At 40.0% G+C, this 16,657-nt stretch overlaps 2 protein-coding genes across 2 annotated transcripts in view; one reads left to right on the top strand and one right to left on the bottom strand.

Moving 5' to 3' along the window:
* The first annotated feature begins 734 nt into the window (after nucleotides 1–734).
* On the top strand, nucleotides 735–9,602 carry olfml2bb (olfactomedin-like 2Bb). Its single transcript, XM_064338589.1, has 8 exons — nucleotides 735–1,217; nucleotides 1,625–1,888; nucleotides 2,179–2,286; nucleotides 3,524–3,685; nucleotides 4,973–5,177; nucleotides 6,948–7,475; nucleotides 7,947–8,123; nucleotides 8,246–9,602. The coding sequence occupies exons 1-8, from the start codon at nucleotides 1,035–1,037 to the stop codon at nucleotides 8,845–8,847; spliced, it is 2,229 nt and encodes a 742-aa protein (XP_064194659.1). The 5' UTR covers nucleotides 735–1,034; the 3' UTR covers nucleotides 8,848–9,602.
* A 921-nt stretch (nucleotides 9,603–10,523) lies between these two features.
* LOC135256635 (cyclic AMP-dependent transcription factor ATF-6 alpha-like) overlaps nucleotides 10,524–16,657 on the bottom strand; it is a 40,649-nt gene continuing 34,515 nt past the window's right edge. The window contains exon 16 of the mRNA XM_064338590.1: nucleotides 10,524–13,543. Coding sequence (XP_064194660.1) covers nucleotides 13,308–13,543 — 236 coding nt within the window. The 3' untranslated portion in view covers nucleotides 10,524–13,307. The remainder of the gene's footprint in view (nucleotides 13,544–16,657) is intronic.

Below are 16,657 nucleotides of genomic sequence, written 5' to 3'. Positions count from 1 at the left end.
ACTGGCACTACTTTTCTCCAGAAACAATTTATTATTTCACTCTTGACAATGTAACTCTGAACCTCAAAATGATTTACGAAAAATAACCCAGAAGTTTGAAATATTTGGATTTAGAAGACTACAGAACGTTCACATGTAACACATTTTAAAGTAATAGGCTACGTTAAATTGCTGAATAGTGAAACAACCGTTAAGGAAATGTCCACTGTTTTATTTTTTTTTATCAAGGAGTTCGGTTAAGATTATATTAAAAATCTATTTTTTTAAGAGCGTCCTATTCAGGAGATGGCAGCGCACAACATGGAATAAAAATAAATTAAAAAAAACACCTGGTGGCGCTAGTGGATAAGAAAAGCTCTAACTTCATGAGACGGTCAACAGCGAAAAGGAGCACAGCATCTTTGAAATGAATGAACCACCATTTCTGACTTTGTATTTTAATCGGAAGATGCAAAGGAAAAGTTTAGGGAATCTGTAATTATTTTAGTAATGCAATACATTCACTTCATTCAAGAAATGTTTTGTTACATGACGTCTGACTGCTGATTCCCTCCTGGGTTGTCAAATGAGAGAATTACTCAATTATTCCCAGTTGTATAGTACATTTTAAAGAACAAATAAATAAATAAATCAAAGTCAGTTTACTGGAAACCTCTAAGCATGTAGATGTGTGACTCCTCCCTACTTCGACTTCTGCAAAGAGGTCCTTCCCACGAGCTAACTATCCTTCAGAAATTTCAGTTGCCTGTCTTTCCCCGGTATTATCCACACACAGAGGAGGGATTTACCATCACCGGGGCCGGACAGTCATTTTCACTTAAAGCTAACAGCGTATTTCATTTCGGCCTGCAAAGTTCATCATTGCATTAGCAAAAATCAGTGCATCGCGCACAATATAATATGCAAACCGCACCTAAAAAAAATAAGGGAAATTAAAATAAACCATTAATAGTTTCCATTACGACTGCCTATATTAAGAGTCGGTTTCCATAACCCTCTCAGTGAAGCTATCAACATCCGTTCCATTATCGGTGATGTCTAAATTGGTGCTGGTGTGCGTTATTTGGTGCCTTGTACTCGGTTGTAGTTCGGCCGCACCGAATGAGGTGGCGGGCAATAAGCTGAATGATGCTACTCCTCAACTGGACAGTGAGCTGCATGGGCAGTACGAGACGCTGGAGGACGAGATGGACAACCAGGAAAATATCATGACTCAGGTATTTAACTTTTATAGTTTTAGAGGAAGTGAGTTTAAACGAAATAACACTTGTTTATTATTGTTATTATTATTATTATTATTATTATTATTATTATTATATATATTTTAGTAGTAGTAGTAGTAGTAGTAGTTGCAAGAAAAAGTAGAAGTAGTAGCCTTTTTAGTAGTATAGCCTTTTTATATAACCCAAATGCAGATTAGTGCATGACAATAGAGACATATCCTGTTCATTTATTGCAACATCGCTGATAGTTTCAGTATCTCACTGTTTTATCTCATGAGGGCCAGATACGTTAACAGTAAGGATCGTACGTTATAAAATGTAGGCTAGTTAATGTAGTGAATGTTGACAATATGACACTGTTCTTCAGGTGATAAAATGCATCCATCTTCTTTCTGTTTTAGCTGCTGGGTGATTATGACAAAGTGAAAGCGCTGTCGGAAGGGTCTGACTGTAGGTGTAAATGTGTTGTCAGACCCCTCAGCAGAAGTGCGTGCCGCCGAATCGAGGAAGACAGCGCCAAGGCGCAAGACTTTTACACCGTTGAGACTGTCACATCAGGGTCGGACTGCAAGTGCGCCTGCATCGCCCCTCCCTCCGCTCTGAACCCCTGTGAAGGGGATTTCAGGTTCAAGAAGCTACAAGATGCCGGGAAAGATGAAATCAAAGTAATGTCAAGCATGTCTACAAAGAAAACGCACGAAACGTTTAAGCATTTCACGTTTACTTGAAGGAACGATAATCACACATCTTGTTTACTAATTGTCATCGAGGAAAAATTGAATTTGAATTAGTTGAGATTTAGGAAGCATCGTTGATCTCCTAGACGTTAATGTTGTATAAACCCTGCTATAGTTAGGTGAGGTGGATCTATGGTTGCATTTGATGGTTTAAATCAATTGTTACATTCCAATTATGCATTTTCTGGAACCAACGGTGACACACTATTTTTCTTTAGATGTCAACCATTATGGATTTGCTGGAAGGGGCCCTTTATGGAATGGACTTGTTAAAGTTGCACTCTGTCACGACAAAACTTCTTAATCGAGTTGAAAATATTGAAAAGGTAAGGTACCAGTGATGCAATTTGTATAACTCGTATGAAGAACATAAAAAAGAAACTGTTCCATTTTTAGTGCCGGCGTGTAATTATAGGCTTTGTGACGCATGTATTGTGCTACCGTACAAAATAATTTAGTCAATTCCTGCGAAGAATGGCGTAACACAAGTTACGTAAAAGGGCATTTACAAAAGTGATGTAACACCAGATGCCACTTCACCCAAGGTCAACCCTCTGCACAAAAGCTTATGCATGATCTATAGCAGTGGTCTCCAATCCTGGTCCTGGAGAGCTACAGGGTCTGCTGGTTTTCATAGTGACTCTGCACTTCATGAATAAATTAGAGCAGTTGATTACACAGTTAACTCAACTCCCCTGGTCTTGGGTCTCAATTGGTTGCTGATTTTAAGGTGAGAACAAAAGCCAGCAGACCCTGTAGCTCTCCAGGACCAGGGTTGGAGACCACTGATTTATAGAGATATGCCACGGTAATGAAAATGTTATACATTCATATAAATCATAAAGGCAATAGCAATGTATATTTGGTATATGTAATAAGTTTTAATGCATACAGGTATACACATGCCATCTTAAGCAGAAAGTTTCCTGGATGAAAAAAATTAAGGACCATACTTTTCATGCTCATGCTCTACATTAATATTGTCTCACAAAGTAAAACTTCTAAGTTGAACCGATTAAGTTACTAATATTTCTGTATTAACTAATTAACAGTTTAAACTATTTATTGAATTGACAAAATGAACAAATGAATTTAGCATGAAATAAATAATGAATAGTTTTCTTTTGTTACAGTAGTAATCACAGAAACAGATTTTTGTATTGCATTTTGGAAATGTGTTTGATTGTAGCTTCCTTATTGTGCTTAGCAAGTTGACACTGGAAAAAAGGCGTGAAGAAGTTATATCATTGGCCCCTAAAAGGGCACTCAGGTTTGTTTTCCCAAATGCAATATTTCATCTTGCAATTCCCTTTTAATGTGTATGCCCATTTGATGGCTAAAATGAAAAATCAACAAGGACTTGAAAAGTACTGTAGCACTAGGGAAGTCATGTGCAATGTTAGCGATTTACTAATTCCTGTGTACATCCAGAGCAAGCACTTATCCTGGGGCTTTTTTCCAGATACACTGAAATTCAGCCAAATTCAGATACAGTAAAAGCAGCCCCCTGTCCTACCTTTGCCTGACCTAACCAATCACTGCTGCGCTTTGCTTTGCAATCAGGCTGTGTCCCAGAACCACACGGAGCAGAGGGTGAGCGGGTCACAGGAGCAGGTCCAGACCCAGCAGAAGGAAAGCCGCACCAACCTGCAACCAGACAAGAGGAAACGCATGCCAGGGCCCCCCCTCCAGAGGGACGCAGCCGCCACTGACACAGAACCCAAGGTAGGGCTGAGTTCCAGGCTCTGTCGCCAGGCCTACATAATGTCTGTTCATTACATGTGAGTAGATGTACATTTTTTATACACCTTCAATCTGATGTCAAGCTGCAATCGTATCAACATCTGTGGGTTTACATTAAAGTTATTTCTGGAGTTTCTGATCGTCATCCCAGCCAGCACAGATGTGTGAAAGATGGTGCTCTCAAATACAGCATTATTAATTTACTCTACAGTAAATATTTGCATAGAAAACTGTTTTATTTAACCGTTATATAATTAGGTACACACACTTTATATAGTTTTTTTTTTTTTTTGCCTAATTGGCAGAATTTGTTTTCATCGGTTTTCATGTCATAAAGTGGAATTTAAAGTCAGAAAATAGACATAGCAAAAATGAAGTAATTACTATGGTCATTTGGGTCCAGGCAGTTCTAATGCGATTAATTATCTAAAAATGAGCTACAGGTGGCACTATGTCTCTGTCCTGTAATAAGTCTGGAAATGCTGTCCAGCTTTCTTGAGCTAGTTTGGAACCCTTCTCAACAGAGATTAAAAAAAAATGCCAGGTAAACCAGTTATTCCAAGAGGCTAGGCCTTTCCAGAAGCTAAAGAAAGTCTGATTTGATTTTCTTTCACAGCACAGTGCATGGTAGATTCAGATGAAAGAGACCAGAGACTTGCAGCCTTGAGTGGAATGGCCAAAGTCAGAGTCAGAGTCTCCCTTTTTCCATTTTTGTGGAATTTGCATCAGCGTTAATGGAGTTACTGCGATGTCAACCTCTGACAGGAGGGGGTCGGATGCAGGGCCAGTCCTAGGCATAGGCACCACGGATGCTGCCTTGAGCGTCATCTGATTGGGAGGACACCACACAAAGGGAGGGAAAAATCCATGTGTTGAATGCATGATAGTCAGTGGCCACACCGCCCCTCCTCCTCTCCACTGTCAATCCCCATCTACCCCACACTCCACTTGGCCTGCAGTTGCTATTCCCCCAGCCCCCCCTGGTTCGCAGTGTCACCTGGGGTAACAGAAAGACTTGAGCCTCATGCCTGGACTGAAGCTGCACTCCTTACCCCAGGAACCATGAGTGATTTAGACCCAACTATATTGGAACATCAGTCGATTCTCTTTGAACTCCCATAGAACTCTCTGCACCCGCCCCCCCCCCCCCACACACACACACACACACACACACAACTCCAAAATCTGGGTGAATGGCAATCAATTCACCTTTGACATCTTTGTCTTTACAGACATTTAAAAATAATTAACCCTTTACTGTTACTACAGAAGAAGCATGAGGAGAAGTGGGCACGGGGGCTGTCCAGACCCCTCCTGAAGAGGAGCCATCCGGAAAGAGGGACGGAGGGGGAGCTGACAGAGCAGGAATCTAAGAAGCAGGCTCAGGCCAGACCAAGCTCAAATGGGATGGTCATCCGGGGGATAACCTATTACAAGTCCAGCGCAATAGAGGACAAAGACATGGAGGACCATCGTAAGACTGTTACTGCTCTTTATTTTATAGATGCATATTTTCTACATACACACACATACACAGTTGCAACAAAATGTTCATGAACCCTTTGGAATTACCTGGATTTCTGCATTAATTACTCATTAAATGTGGCCTGATCTTCATTAAGTCACAATAATAGACCAACACTGCTTCTGCTTAAATTAATAACACACAATAAATAAATTGCACTTTTTGTGTCTTTACTGAACACATTGTCTAAACATTCCATTGTATCCAGTAACTGGTAGGACCTCTTCACCCTCCACCAAATGTTTCTTATAGCTGCCGATCCGACTTGCACAGAAACTTTGGACCATTACTCCTTACAAAACTGCTTCAGTTCATTGATATTTCTCGGATTTCTTCAATGAACAGCTCTCTACAGGTCATGCCACAACATCTCAATTGGGTTAAGGTCTGGACTCTGACTTGGCCATTCCAAGACATGAATTTTGTTCTGTTTAAACCATTCTGTTGTTGATTTACTTGTGTTTTGGGTCCTTGTCATGTTGAATCAGTCAACTTCTATTAAGCTTCAGGTGATGGACTGCAAGCCTGATATTCTCCAGTAAAATTTCTTGATACAATTTTGAATCCTTTGTTCCCTCAATGATTACAAGCTGTTCAGGCAGCAAAGCAGGCCAAAATCATGATGCCCCCTCCACCATGCTTCAAAGTTGATATGAAGTTTTGGTGTTGGTGAGCAGTGGTTTTTCCCTCCAAACATAGCATTGTTCATTTCAGCAAAAAAAGTTAAACTTTTGTCTCAGCCATCCATAGAACATTATCCCAGAAGCGTTGTGGAACATCCAGGTGGTCTTTTGCAAACTTGCAGAAATGTTTTTTTGGAGAGCAGTGGTTTCCTCTGTGGTGTCCTCCCACAAATACCATCCTTGATTCGTGGTTTTCTTATAGTGGACACATCAGCAGAGACTTTAGCAAATTCAAGAGATTTCTGTAGGTCATTGTTACCCTAGGGTTTTTTTTTTTTTTACAGTACTTAGTAGCAACAGAACAGAATTTCCATCATTTTCGTATTGTGAACTGAACGCCCAGGTCTTTAGAAATACCTTTAGCCTTTATGCATCTCTGCAGTTCTTCAAAGGTCTTTGGAAAATTGTTTTGATCAGGGCATGGTTCACATGAATAGATGTTTCTTGAAAAGAGCAGACTCAGTCAGTAACCAAACTTTGTGTGTCTTTTTTATAGGGTAGGGCATCTCCAACCCACACTTCCATCTTATTTCATTGATTGGAACACCTGACTCCAATTAGCTTTTGGAGAAGTCATGAGCCTAGAGGTTCACATATTTCCCAACCTTGACTGTGAATGTTTAAATGATAATATCAGTATTGATAAGAAGTACAGTTATTTGTTTGTTCTTAGTTTAAGCATATTGTGTTTGTCTATTATTGTGACTTAGATGGAAATAAGACCACATTTAATAAGTAAATAATCCAGAAATCCAAGTAATTCCAAAGGGTTCACAAACTTTTTCTTGTGTGTGTGAAGCCTGGGTCTATGTAGCTGAAAATATATTCAGCACAATTTAGTTTTTTTTATTTCACTTTTTCTTTTAAAATATAGGCTTATTATTTTTATATAAAATTGTACAAACTATCAGAGTAAAAAATGTGTTTCCATTTCGGAAGAAATGACACAGCTGGCTTCTAGGAATCCAGTCTGTGCATTTGTGGTGTTTTCAAGTTACTATGGTGACTGGGTTTTTTCCATGTCCTCTCTGAGCAGCTGCGGTAGCAACAGTGGAAGAAGTTCTCAGTGGTGATGGATCAGTGGATTTGGTGTTGGAGGATCTGCTCCTCAAGCGGAAACACACAGCTCCCAAAGCCAATGAGAAAGAAAGGGTGGAGCCTAACCAGCCCGCAGTTGCAGCCGCCACTGCAGACGGAGGGAAGACTCCGGGCACTGGCTCAGCCCTGCCCACTCGTATTCCTAACGGCCCATCCAAACTCCAGTCAACTGCTTTGACCCTGACTGCTCTGATGGAGAGTGCTGCAGGAGACATGTTTACAACCACCACGCCACCCGCCACTACGACCACAGCACCACCTCCCACTACCACCGCTGCTGTAGCCACTGCAACCACCGAATCAGTGACCTTGACTCCTCTGACCGCATCACCGACCACGACGACGCCGCGGGTTTCAACCACCCGGGCAACCAAAGCTGCCGCGCCAGTTAAACCCAAGTACCGAATCAGCTGGACAGAGAGCCCGACAGAGGAAACCATGAGCATGGAGCCCCCCAAAAATCCTGGCAAGTTTTTAAGTACTTAGCTTCTATTCCAAGTCATTTTGTGTAAGAAATCACAGTGTTATTGGGGAAGCCACTCTATAGCAGAGCATACAGTAGCAAGGCCTATGTTCATTTTGGTATCTAATGCTATTTTGATTGTGGTGTCCACCATGCAAACTTAAAGCTGTGAATCAAGAGTGCAATGCTGAATGTTACAGTACAGAAATTCATTACTACAGTGCTCTCTTCCAAAATTAAGATAAAGTTTCCCTGTCGTTTTGGATTTAAGACATTTTCCATTTAAAATAAAACCTGAAAAAATGTCCATGACATTGTTGAGGATAAAAACTGAAGGGGCATAAAGACACTTTAGATTTGTATCCGATTTTACTCAAAACATCCCACTCAACGCTTTGAAAGATTATGCAAGACATAATTCAGTGCGATACACATCAGAAAGACACAGATCCTCACCAGTCTCATCATTAACAGGGGAGTGCAAGGACACCCTGGCCTCCGTCTCCGATCCCGTGACCCACAACACGTATGGCAAACCGGAAGGAGCGTGGATGAAGGATCCCAAGAGTGCTGAAAACAAGGTCTATGTCACAAACTACTACTTTGGAAATAACATGCTGGAATTCCATGACATGGAGACCTTCAAAAAAGGTACTTCCCAACAGCATGTATATGTAATATGGCTGGGCATGTACATCTTACACTGTAAATACACACACAAACAAATATATAAATAAATAATAAATTTGTTGCATTTTTGTGCCTTCTCACAGGACAGCCCTCCAACTCCTACAAACTTCCTTACAACTGGATCGGCACGGGTCACGTGGTTTACAACGGGGCCTTCTTCTACAACCGAGCCTACTCCCGTGACATCATCAAGTTTGACCTGAAGCTGCGCTATGTGGCGGCGTGGACCATGCTGCACGACGCGGCCTTCGAGGAAGACACTCCCTGGCAGTGGCGCGGCCACTCGGACATCGACTTCGCCGTGGACGAGAGCGGCCTGTGGATAATCTACCCGGCGCTGGATGAGGAGGCCTTCCACCAGGAGGTGATAGTCCTGAGCAAGCTGAACCCCACGGACCTCAGCATCCAGAAGGAGACCACCTGGAGGACACGCCTGCGGAGGAACTTCTATGGCAACTGCTTCGTCGTCTGCGGCGTCCTCTACGCCATCGACAGCTACGACCGGACGAGGGCCAACATCTCCTATGCCTTCGACACGCACACAAACACGCAGATGATACCAAGGCTGCCCTTTGCCAACAGCTACTCCCACAACACGCAGGTAGACTATAACCCCAAGGAGCGGGTCCTTTATGCCTGGGACAATGGCCATCAGGTTACCTACAACTTAGTGTTTGCCTACTGAGCAGGAGCTGTACAAGAAAAAACAAAGCTGCCCAGCACTGTTTTTATATAAAAGAGTTAAAAAAAAAGGGAATTAATGATTTTATATCCAAGTGGATTGTAGAGCAGTCTGCACAACCCTTGTGGGTCTTTACATGTGAGGTACTGACCATTTTTTTAACTGTAGTGTCTGCCTTGCATACATTTTGTATTTTTATTTTCAACCGGTATTTAATGTCCACATTTTTACCTCTCAAAGGGCTGGCCAAATTTAATCATCCATTGAAGCATGACAAGGTTATTATTGTACTGCTCATTATGACTTAACAGAATGTACTGTATATACTGTAATTTAGAATAAACCTTATTTGAATACATTTTATTGTAATGGTTCATTGTTCATTTATTTAAAAACCTCAAGAAACTAGTAACAATATGTAGCAGCACTAGGGTCTAGCACGTTGACTGAAGCTTAATGAACATAATATATTCAAAAAACGTTTAATTGTGGATACATTTTTTGACAAATAAAACATTTTAGTTTCAATTTACTCAAGTGATTATCAAAAAACTTGTGTATGGATGCATGCATGCGTGTGTTTGTATAGATATACATAGACATATTCACTCATCTAAATTCTCTGTGATAACATGTACATTACCTTACCATAATTTCACCTTACACAAAATGCATGCACAACCACATATGATATACATTTCAGAATGATGACTGTATTTTTCTTGGTGTATTTGAACAATTAAAAATGCATTAGAATATTTGCATATGTCAGTGTTGTCTTTATATTTACACTGCATTACACAGTCAAATGACTTTGAATTGCTTGCATTTTGAAAGTTATATCCATTTGGAGTCATATTTTGGTCTTGTTGAAATCTGGATACGGTGTATAACTTACTCTCAAAAGAACACCACAGAAAGGTATAATTTTCTCCACATTGCAATCACTGGTGTAGCACATCTGTTTTTTGGGGGGTTTTGGGGCACTTTTTACTCGCCATCGAATAAGCCACGTAGGCCTACTAACTCTCGGTCCTAATTTAGTGAGTGATATTTTCGGTAACTTTGTTTTATTCAGCTCCACATTTTTTTCAGTTTACATTTTTTGAGCACAGCTCAGATATTTTCTCAATCCCAGAGAGGTAAGTTCTAGAGCAGTGGTCTCAAATCCTGGAGAGCTACAGGGTCTGCTGGTTTTCATAGTGACTCTGCACTTCATGAATCAATGAGAGCAGTTGATTACACAGTTAATTCAACTCACCTGGTGTCTTGGGTCTCAATTGGGTGCTGATTTTAAGTTGAAAACAAAAACCAGCAGACCCTGTAGCTCTCCAGGTCCAGAGACCACTGTTCTAGAGACTTAGAGGGCCCACGATGATGTAGGGTCCTGGCTACTCAGAATGCTTGGGGTGTGGTCTTTTCCCCTTGTAGCCAATAGGGCCCCCTTCTTGGCTATCAACATTACAGTCATAATCTCACCTTGTTCAGTCAAATAATAATAAAAAATTATAAGTTTCTCCCGCCCCCCACCCAGGTCTCATTCAGGGTTCTCATTTGAACTACAGCTTCCTTCAGCTTTGAGGTTTGGTTGACTTAAAACTACTCTACACCTACTTGGGAGTATGTAAATATTCTGCAGTAAAATCCCAGTTGAACATTGAAACCCAAAAGAACAATCCTTAGACTTCAAGTGTTTTATTTGACAAATTTTGCAAAGCACAAGAAATAAGAAAACCAAAAAATCTAATTGGTTCCCTGCTCCCGTAAAGATAAAACGATAAAGCAGAAGCTCAATTTCACTTCCAAACATAATCAGTACAGCTCGGTTCATAAATACAAATATAGACGATACCCCTGAAACAAAGGCTATGCCTTAACAGATTGAACTACAAAACTGGTTCCATTGTAACAAAAGCTACACAAGTGTGACCCCCATGAAAAATCCATTCATATTAAAATATAAAATCCAAATATTTTTTTTTTTTTTTGCCTCCTTCATATATGTAATTGTGATCATACTACACAAAATATATTGTATATTCTCCATTATTGGTAAAATCAAAGATGTTCTGCATATGCCCAAACCCATGTGCATGGGTATAAAAGTGGAGTTTATAGATTTTTTATCATATGGCAGTTGTATGTATATTTTAGAATAAGAATATATATTCCTACTATTACTATTAGTATTTCACCATATATACATGAATGACATTCACATTATTTTCTGATAAAAACAGGCAATGCTTCCTGAATATAAAGGATCACACACAGGTGTTACACCGCAAGCTGCCATGCAAACTACAGTTTACTTTGTCTATTTTTTCATCTGTTCCATCATGGTTTCAGATATTGCAGTAACAGCAAAACACAAAAAAAAAAACTATTTACCCCAAACCCATCCAATCAACTTCAATCCTTCCTGCATTTGTTGTCTATGTGCTTTATAAATATCTAAATTAAAAGAACTGAATTTCAAGATGCGTTTCCCTGAGACTGTGATCACGGTACTAAAAAATGAATCTGTCCCTGAAACCAAAACTGCCATTTTATATCACATCAGCATTATGACATATTTGTCTCTGGGACAAGCCTGAATATATAGCGAAGGTTGACGTTGCAATGATATGTAAATACACCATAGCTTAGATTAATACTGAATTCTGATGGACTGCTCATGATCAAGGGCTTTATTAAGTTCTAGTTGTATATGCATCAAAAATGTACAGACTATCCTAATATATACCTTGTATGTATATACGCAAGTATAATTTGGTACATTATGCATATTGTAAGGGACAAAATCTGAGGAGTTAATTTAAGTGAAATCAGGAGATTAAAAATGAAAATCCTGATTATAGTATTTGCTTTATTGCTTTAAAAGTAACCCTCATTCCTTGTCCGTAAAGTATTTGTTATGCAAAAACATCTATTCTGTAAAATTACAATTTAAATGATGTAGTTCACGCAAAAATCAAGCTAGCAATGCATGTCTGACATTGAAAGCAACAGGAAATCCAGCCATATCCTTAAATCTAACAGGCATCAGAAGAATTGTTATTGTTGGCTAAGGTCACTAATACAGAATACACTGACCGCAACCACTAAGGTTCCAACAAGAGGAGTCACTCACTGTACCATGATTGATTTGGCCTCGGATGAAAGAATCTGTCTCGTTTCTTTTGGAGACCTTTTTACGAATGCATTATTTTCATTTTGAAACCTACAATCATAAATACAATGAAGACTGTGGTATATATATTAGGAAAGAATGAGGCCATTCCTTTGTTTCTGCAGTAGATATATCCCTTAGCACATCAAAATGTACTTCTCATCACAAGAGGATATATAAATGCATTATGCCTATTGCTCATTGTTTGATGCGTTGAATTCCATATATCAGTGTATCCATCAATGATTATTTTATTTTTGGAGGTGTAACGTGGTACCAATCTAAAGGATCTCACAATGCTTAGCTTTAGTTGTATTCAGTAAAAAAAATAGTGAAAAACCTCAAAACTAGATTAACATAAAACATGTTTAAAGCAGCTGCATTTTCTTTTTAAGAACAAAATAAAAACTCAATTCCAACAGTTCATATTTTACTGCTGCCATGCTTTCTGACATGGCTAGGATTTGTTGCACAGCAGAGACACTTCTAAACCCATGTGGAACAAGACGGAACATATTTTAAAATTGTGCCCTTGTTACCCACGTCTCCATGGGATGGCAAACAAACTTGTAGAAGGTCAAGAGCTGCCACTTACACAGGGAAATATAGGCGGGAAATTACAGTACCTGTATTATGAAAGAGTGGCTGAGAAAGAGAGAAAGTGCTATGGTTTTTACCCATGAAGGAGATAAGGAGATGCGCTACGACATGGCAACGGCTCTTCATTGAACAGCCATCTTTCCAGTCTAAAACAGTCCTTTCCAGTCTTGGGTAATCTCCCTGTCCCTTCTCATCAATCCCAGATCCCAAACAGTCACGTGCTTTCAAATTCACATATTCTGCTAAATGTGGGTGGCAAAATGCAAACAATGGCAAAATGTGGGCGCAAAAGGAAAAGAAGAAATAAATATTAAAACTTTTCATTATGAAAACAAATTCACCACAATACTTCTGGATGAGCTCTGAACCAAATTGAAGTTATCAAAAACATATAACACAAGCACTGAAATAATGGGAGCATTTGGGGCCATTTTGGATCCATTGACCGAAGTATGAAATTCTGTGACCTTTTAGACCCAGTGTTGGACTATAAAAATGGTTATAACTGAACAGTAGCACACCCTACCTTCGTAAACAAGTGCTCTGGGAGAGTTTGTTGTATAATATTGTGTGCACAGGATTTAAGAAGATAAATTGTTTGTTTAAATTAAGCCCCTAACACCTTACCTTCATTATGGAAACAAATTAAGCGCAATGCCTCCCCCCCTTCCCCGGATGGGCACTGGACAGACTAAATGGGCTGTAAATGATCAGTCCCATGTTGTGTGTGGGCTTGATTAGTTTTTGGTAGAACTCCTACAGGAGCTGTGGCCTGACCACTGCCCGTAGTGGAGTGATGGGAGTTGGAGTGGTTCGTGCGCAGGAATGCTGGGATACTGGTGGTCTTGATGTGAAGGATCCTGGTGTCCATCACCTCGCAATCAATCTGCATCATGACCTCATAGTCTTTGTCTTCTATCACAGTCTCTGTAAGGAGAGGATGACACGTCAGGGCATTCAAATACACTCATACAAATGTACACAACAATAAGGACCACATGCAAACACACATATGCATACCTTCATGCATGCTTGTACACACAGAAACACCCCCCGGCCCCGACACACACACAAACACGTGTACACATACTTTCCAACCCATCCATGCACATACAGAAATGGCACATCCCTGCAAACACACATACACACGAACATGCATCTTCCCCCACAAACACACATACTAACATCAAACAACACTCAAAATTTGCAGTATTATACATACTGTAGGTGATACTCGATTTGACTGTTGCAGAAAAAAAAAATCTCCATGACCATTATTTTGAGAGCACATCATAATGCATGTCATAAAATGTAAAAACAGCCATAACTGGTCACACATGTATGTATAGAAGTATCTTTTTTGACAAAAAGCTTGCTATGACCTATCATTTTATTGAAAGGGTTGAAGCTAATGAACATAATTTAGTTTCTTTGACTTAACTTTTCAACAAGTAATTCTAAAGTAAGAGCAAATGAGGGCTTGAGTGATGTAAACGTGCAGTAGTGTTGTAAGGGAAAGTGACATAATTGTATTAGCCAGGCCACACGTTTCATCCATAGGTCTCTTGTTTTTTATCTGACACCACCACAGACTTGAAATTCACTAGAGAGGTTCCCCGCAGGACCGTGTGGTGTACAGTCTACGTATAAAAGTGAAGATAAATGTATCTTTAGTATAGACTACCTGTAAAACATGACCCGGCAAACTTTTGCTATAAGAGCTGCAACTCCTTTCATGTTGGTGTGAATAGACTAAAGCCTACAGACTCTCACTGAACAGTGTTTGAATTACACAAGGGTCTACCACGGGATAACCAAACAAAAATGTTACTGTATAAACAACTAAATAAAACAATGCAATGCATCCCACTTTGTAGCTGAATGTGAGCACTTACAATGTCCAAACGGCAAACTGGTCGAGCACCATACACAGGCTAAGCTAATAATTTTAGTTCAGTAATCATAAATGTTTTTGTTTGAAAAAAGGATGACTCTTACACATGTTAACAGTCTTGATTATCCAGAACCAGAGTTCAAAAACAAAACTTTGAGATATGCGCCAACCCATAACTATAAAAACATTTCCCAATGGCGACCTTTCCTTTAGCTGGAGGGGTTTTCCCTTCTTCCAAATGAAAAAAGATTTAGTCCAGCAACTTGGACTTGAAAGCAGCTCTACTATGTCTTGGTAAGATGTGTGTTTCATTCTTTTTTCAAATGTAGGTCACACATCAGTAAATGTTTAAAAGAGAAACAGCAAGTAAACATCACTGAATGCATGATGTTTCAATCAATACAATTTGAATCAAATGAGATTTGACCAAAAATCACCAGAGAAAATGTAACATTAAAACTGTCAACAACTGTCATTGCTAATTTTTCATAATGTTATTGATTTCAATAATAACTCCTTGGGTTAGTAAGAACTCATGCTGAAATGGTCAAAAACAGCAACTTTTTACAACCTAGATTTTGATACAGCTTGGACCACAAGCCAAAATAGCAGGTCCGGCCATTTTAACTTTTGTACAGTAATGCACAATTGCTGTGTAGTTACAGCACTGACTGACCAAAATTGTCCTTGGCAGAATACAAAGCAGAATGAAGTTAGGTGAATTAAAACCTTATGGCTCTTGACGCTAACAGCGCGCCTGCAAAAATTCCAAAAGATGGCACAAGGGCTAAGAATTCCAAAAGATGGCACAGGCCATGTTGTGCCGCATTTCCGTTACCCTTGAGGAAATGCGGCACAACGTGGCACACACGTAGAACACAGCGGGAATGGGAATAAACACAACTCGTCTGGGCCATTAAGCCTTTCCTCTCTGCTCTCCATGGTAACCCAGCGAAGGGTCACAGACTCATGCAGTCAGGATCATAAGGAAACAACCATACTAAGCCCCCCACCCCTCCAGACACACACACGCACAAAAAGAAGGCTCTTCAATGTTAAATGTGAAAAAACACATTAAACATTTTGTTTGCCTCCCAAGTTTCTGTGACACATCACTTCTTATTGGCAATGCTGTAAAACTCCAGGCACCCGTTCTCAAAAAATAAACTTGACTTCTCTCCAAATACAAATATTGAAAGCAATAACACGCCCTTCCTTAAAGGCAGACTATATATCATAGTATAAGAAAGCAGCCCTATTGGGATGGCAGGTATGCCATCCCGCCAAGTTACGCCTTGGCGGGGGCATGCCCCATACCTATACAGCACCGAGAGTTTGGCACTTTTCAGGTCCATACTTCTCTACCTAGCGGTCATATAAAGTCAGTGGGATGGGTATGTCTGGCAGTAGGTCTTAGCCGAATATGTCTGGCAGTGCTTGTTGAGCCTTAGGGGCGGGATGTAAATCACTACACACACCGTATGTGCATTGCACTGCACATCCTTGTACAGGAGCTCCAGCCTGTTAAGTGTGGAGAGCATAAGAATAAAAAGGCACTCTGCAAAGTCGCGGGGAGACACAAACATGTTCTGCGAGACCTGGACGGGAGCCATGTCTGCAGGGCTTGGGAAAGAGGGCCCAAGTGGCCCCCAGGGGCGCCCTCCAGGACTTTACTTTGGCTGCCCTCCTGTCTGTGTGAGCTCCGCTAATGTATCAGTACGCTATCCCGGCTGAAGGAAATAAGGCCAGCGCTGCAATGTTTTTTTTACTACAACACAACATCATTTTATTTTTTCTCCATTCTGGAATGCCCAATTGGTTTTGTAGGCTCATTTCACCACTACAACATTGACAGCCAATTGGTTTACCTATAAGGGTATAAAAGTAATTGCTTTTAAAAATGTATTACCTATATTTCAAATGACAAATGCAAATGACAAAATTTAATCACTAATAAAAACTGTTACCTCTAACACATCCTTTTTCTAACGGCTAATTGTCTTTAAGTGCAAGTCTAACACAAAGCACTGCTTTGTGGGTCTGCTGAAGTCAACAAGAATATACACACTTGGGCATCATAATGGAGCAACAATAAAACAAATTATTTTAAATGTTTCTTTAAAAAAATACTTTCCTGTGTAACAGCA

The sequence above is a fragment of the Anguilla rostrata genome, chromosome 6 (genome assembly GCF_018555375.3).
Source record: "Anguilla rostrata isolate EN2019 chromosome 6, ASM1855537v3, whole genome shotgun sequence".
In the NCBI taxonomy this organism is placed as follows: domain Eukaryota; kingdom Metazoa; phylum Chordata; class Actinopteri; order Anguilliformes; family Anguillidae; genus Anguilla; species Anguilla rostrata.
The sequence above is the reverse complement of the archived record's forward strand: the minus strand, read 5'-3'. Positions and strand labels throughout refer to the sequence as shown.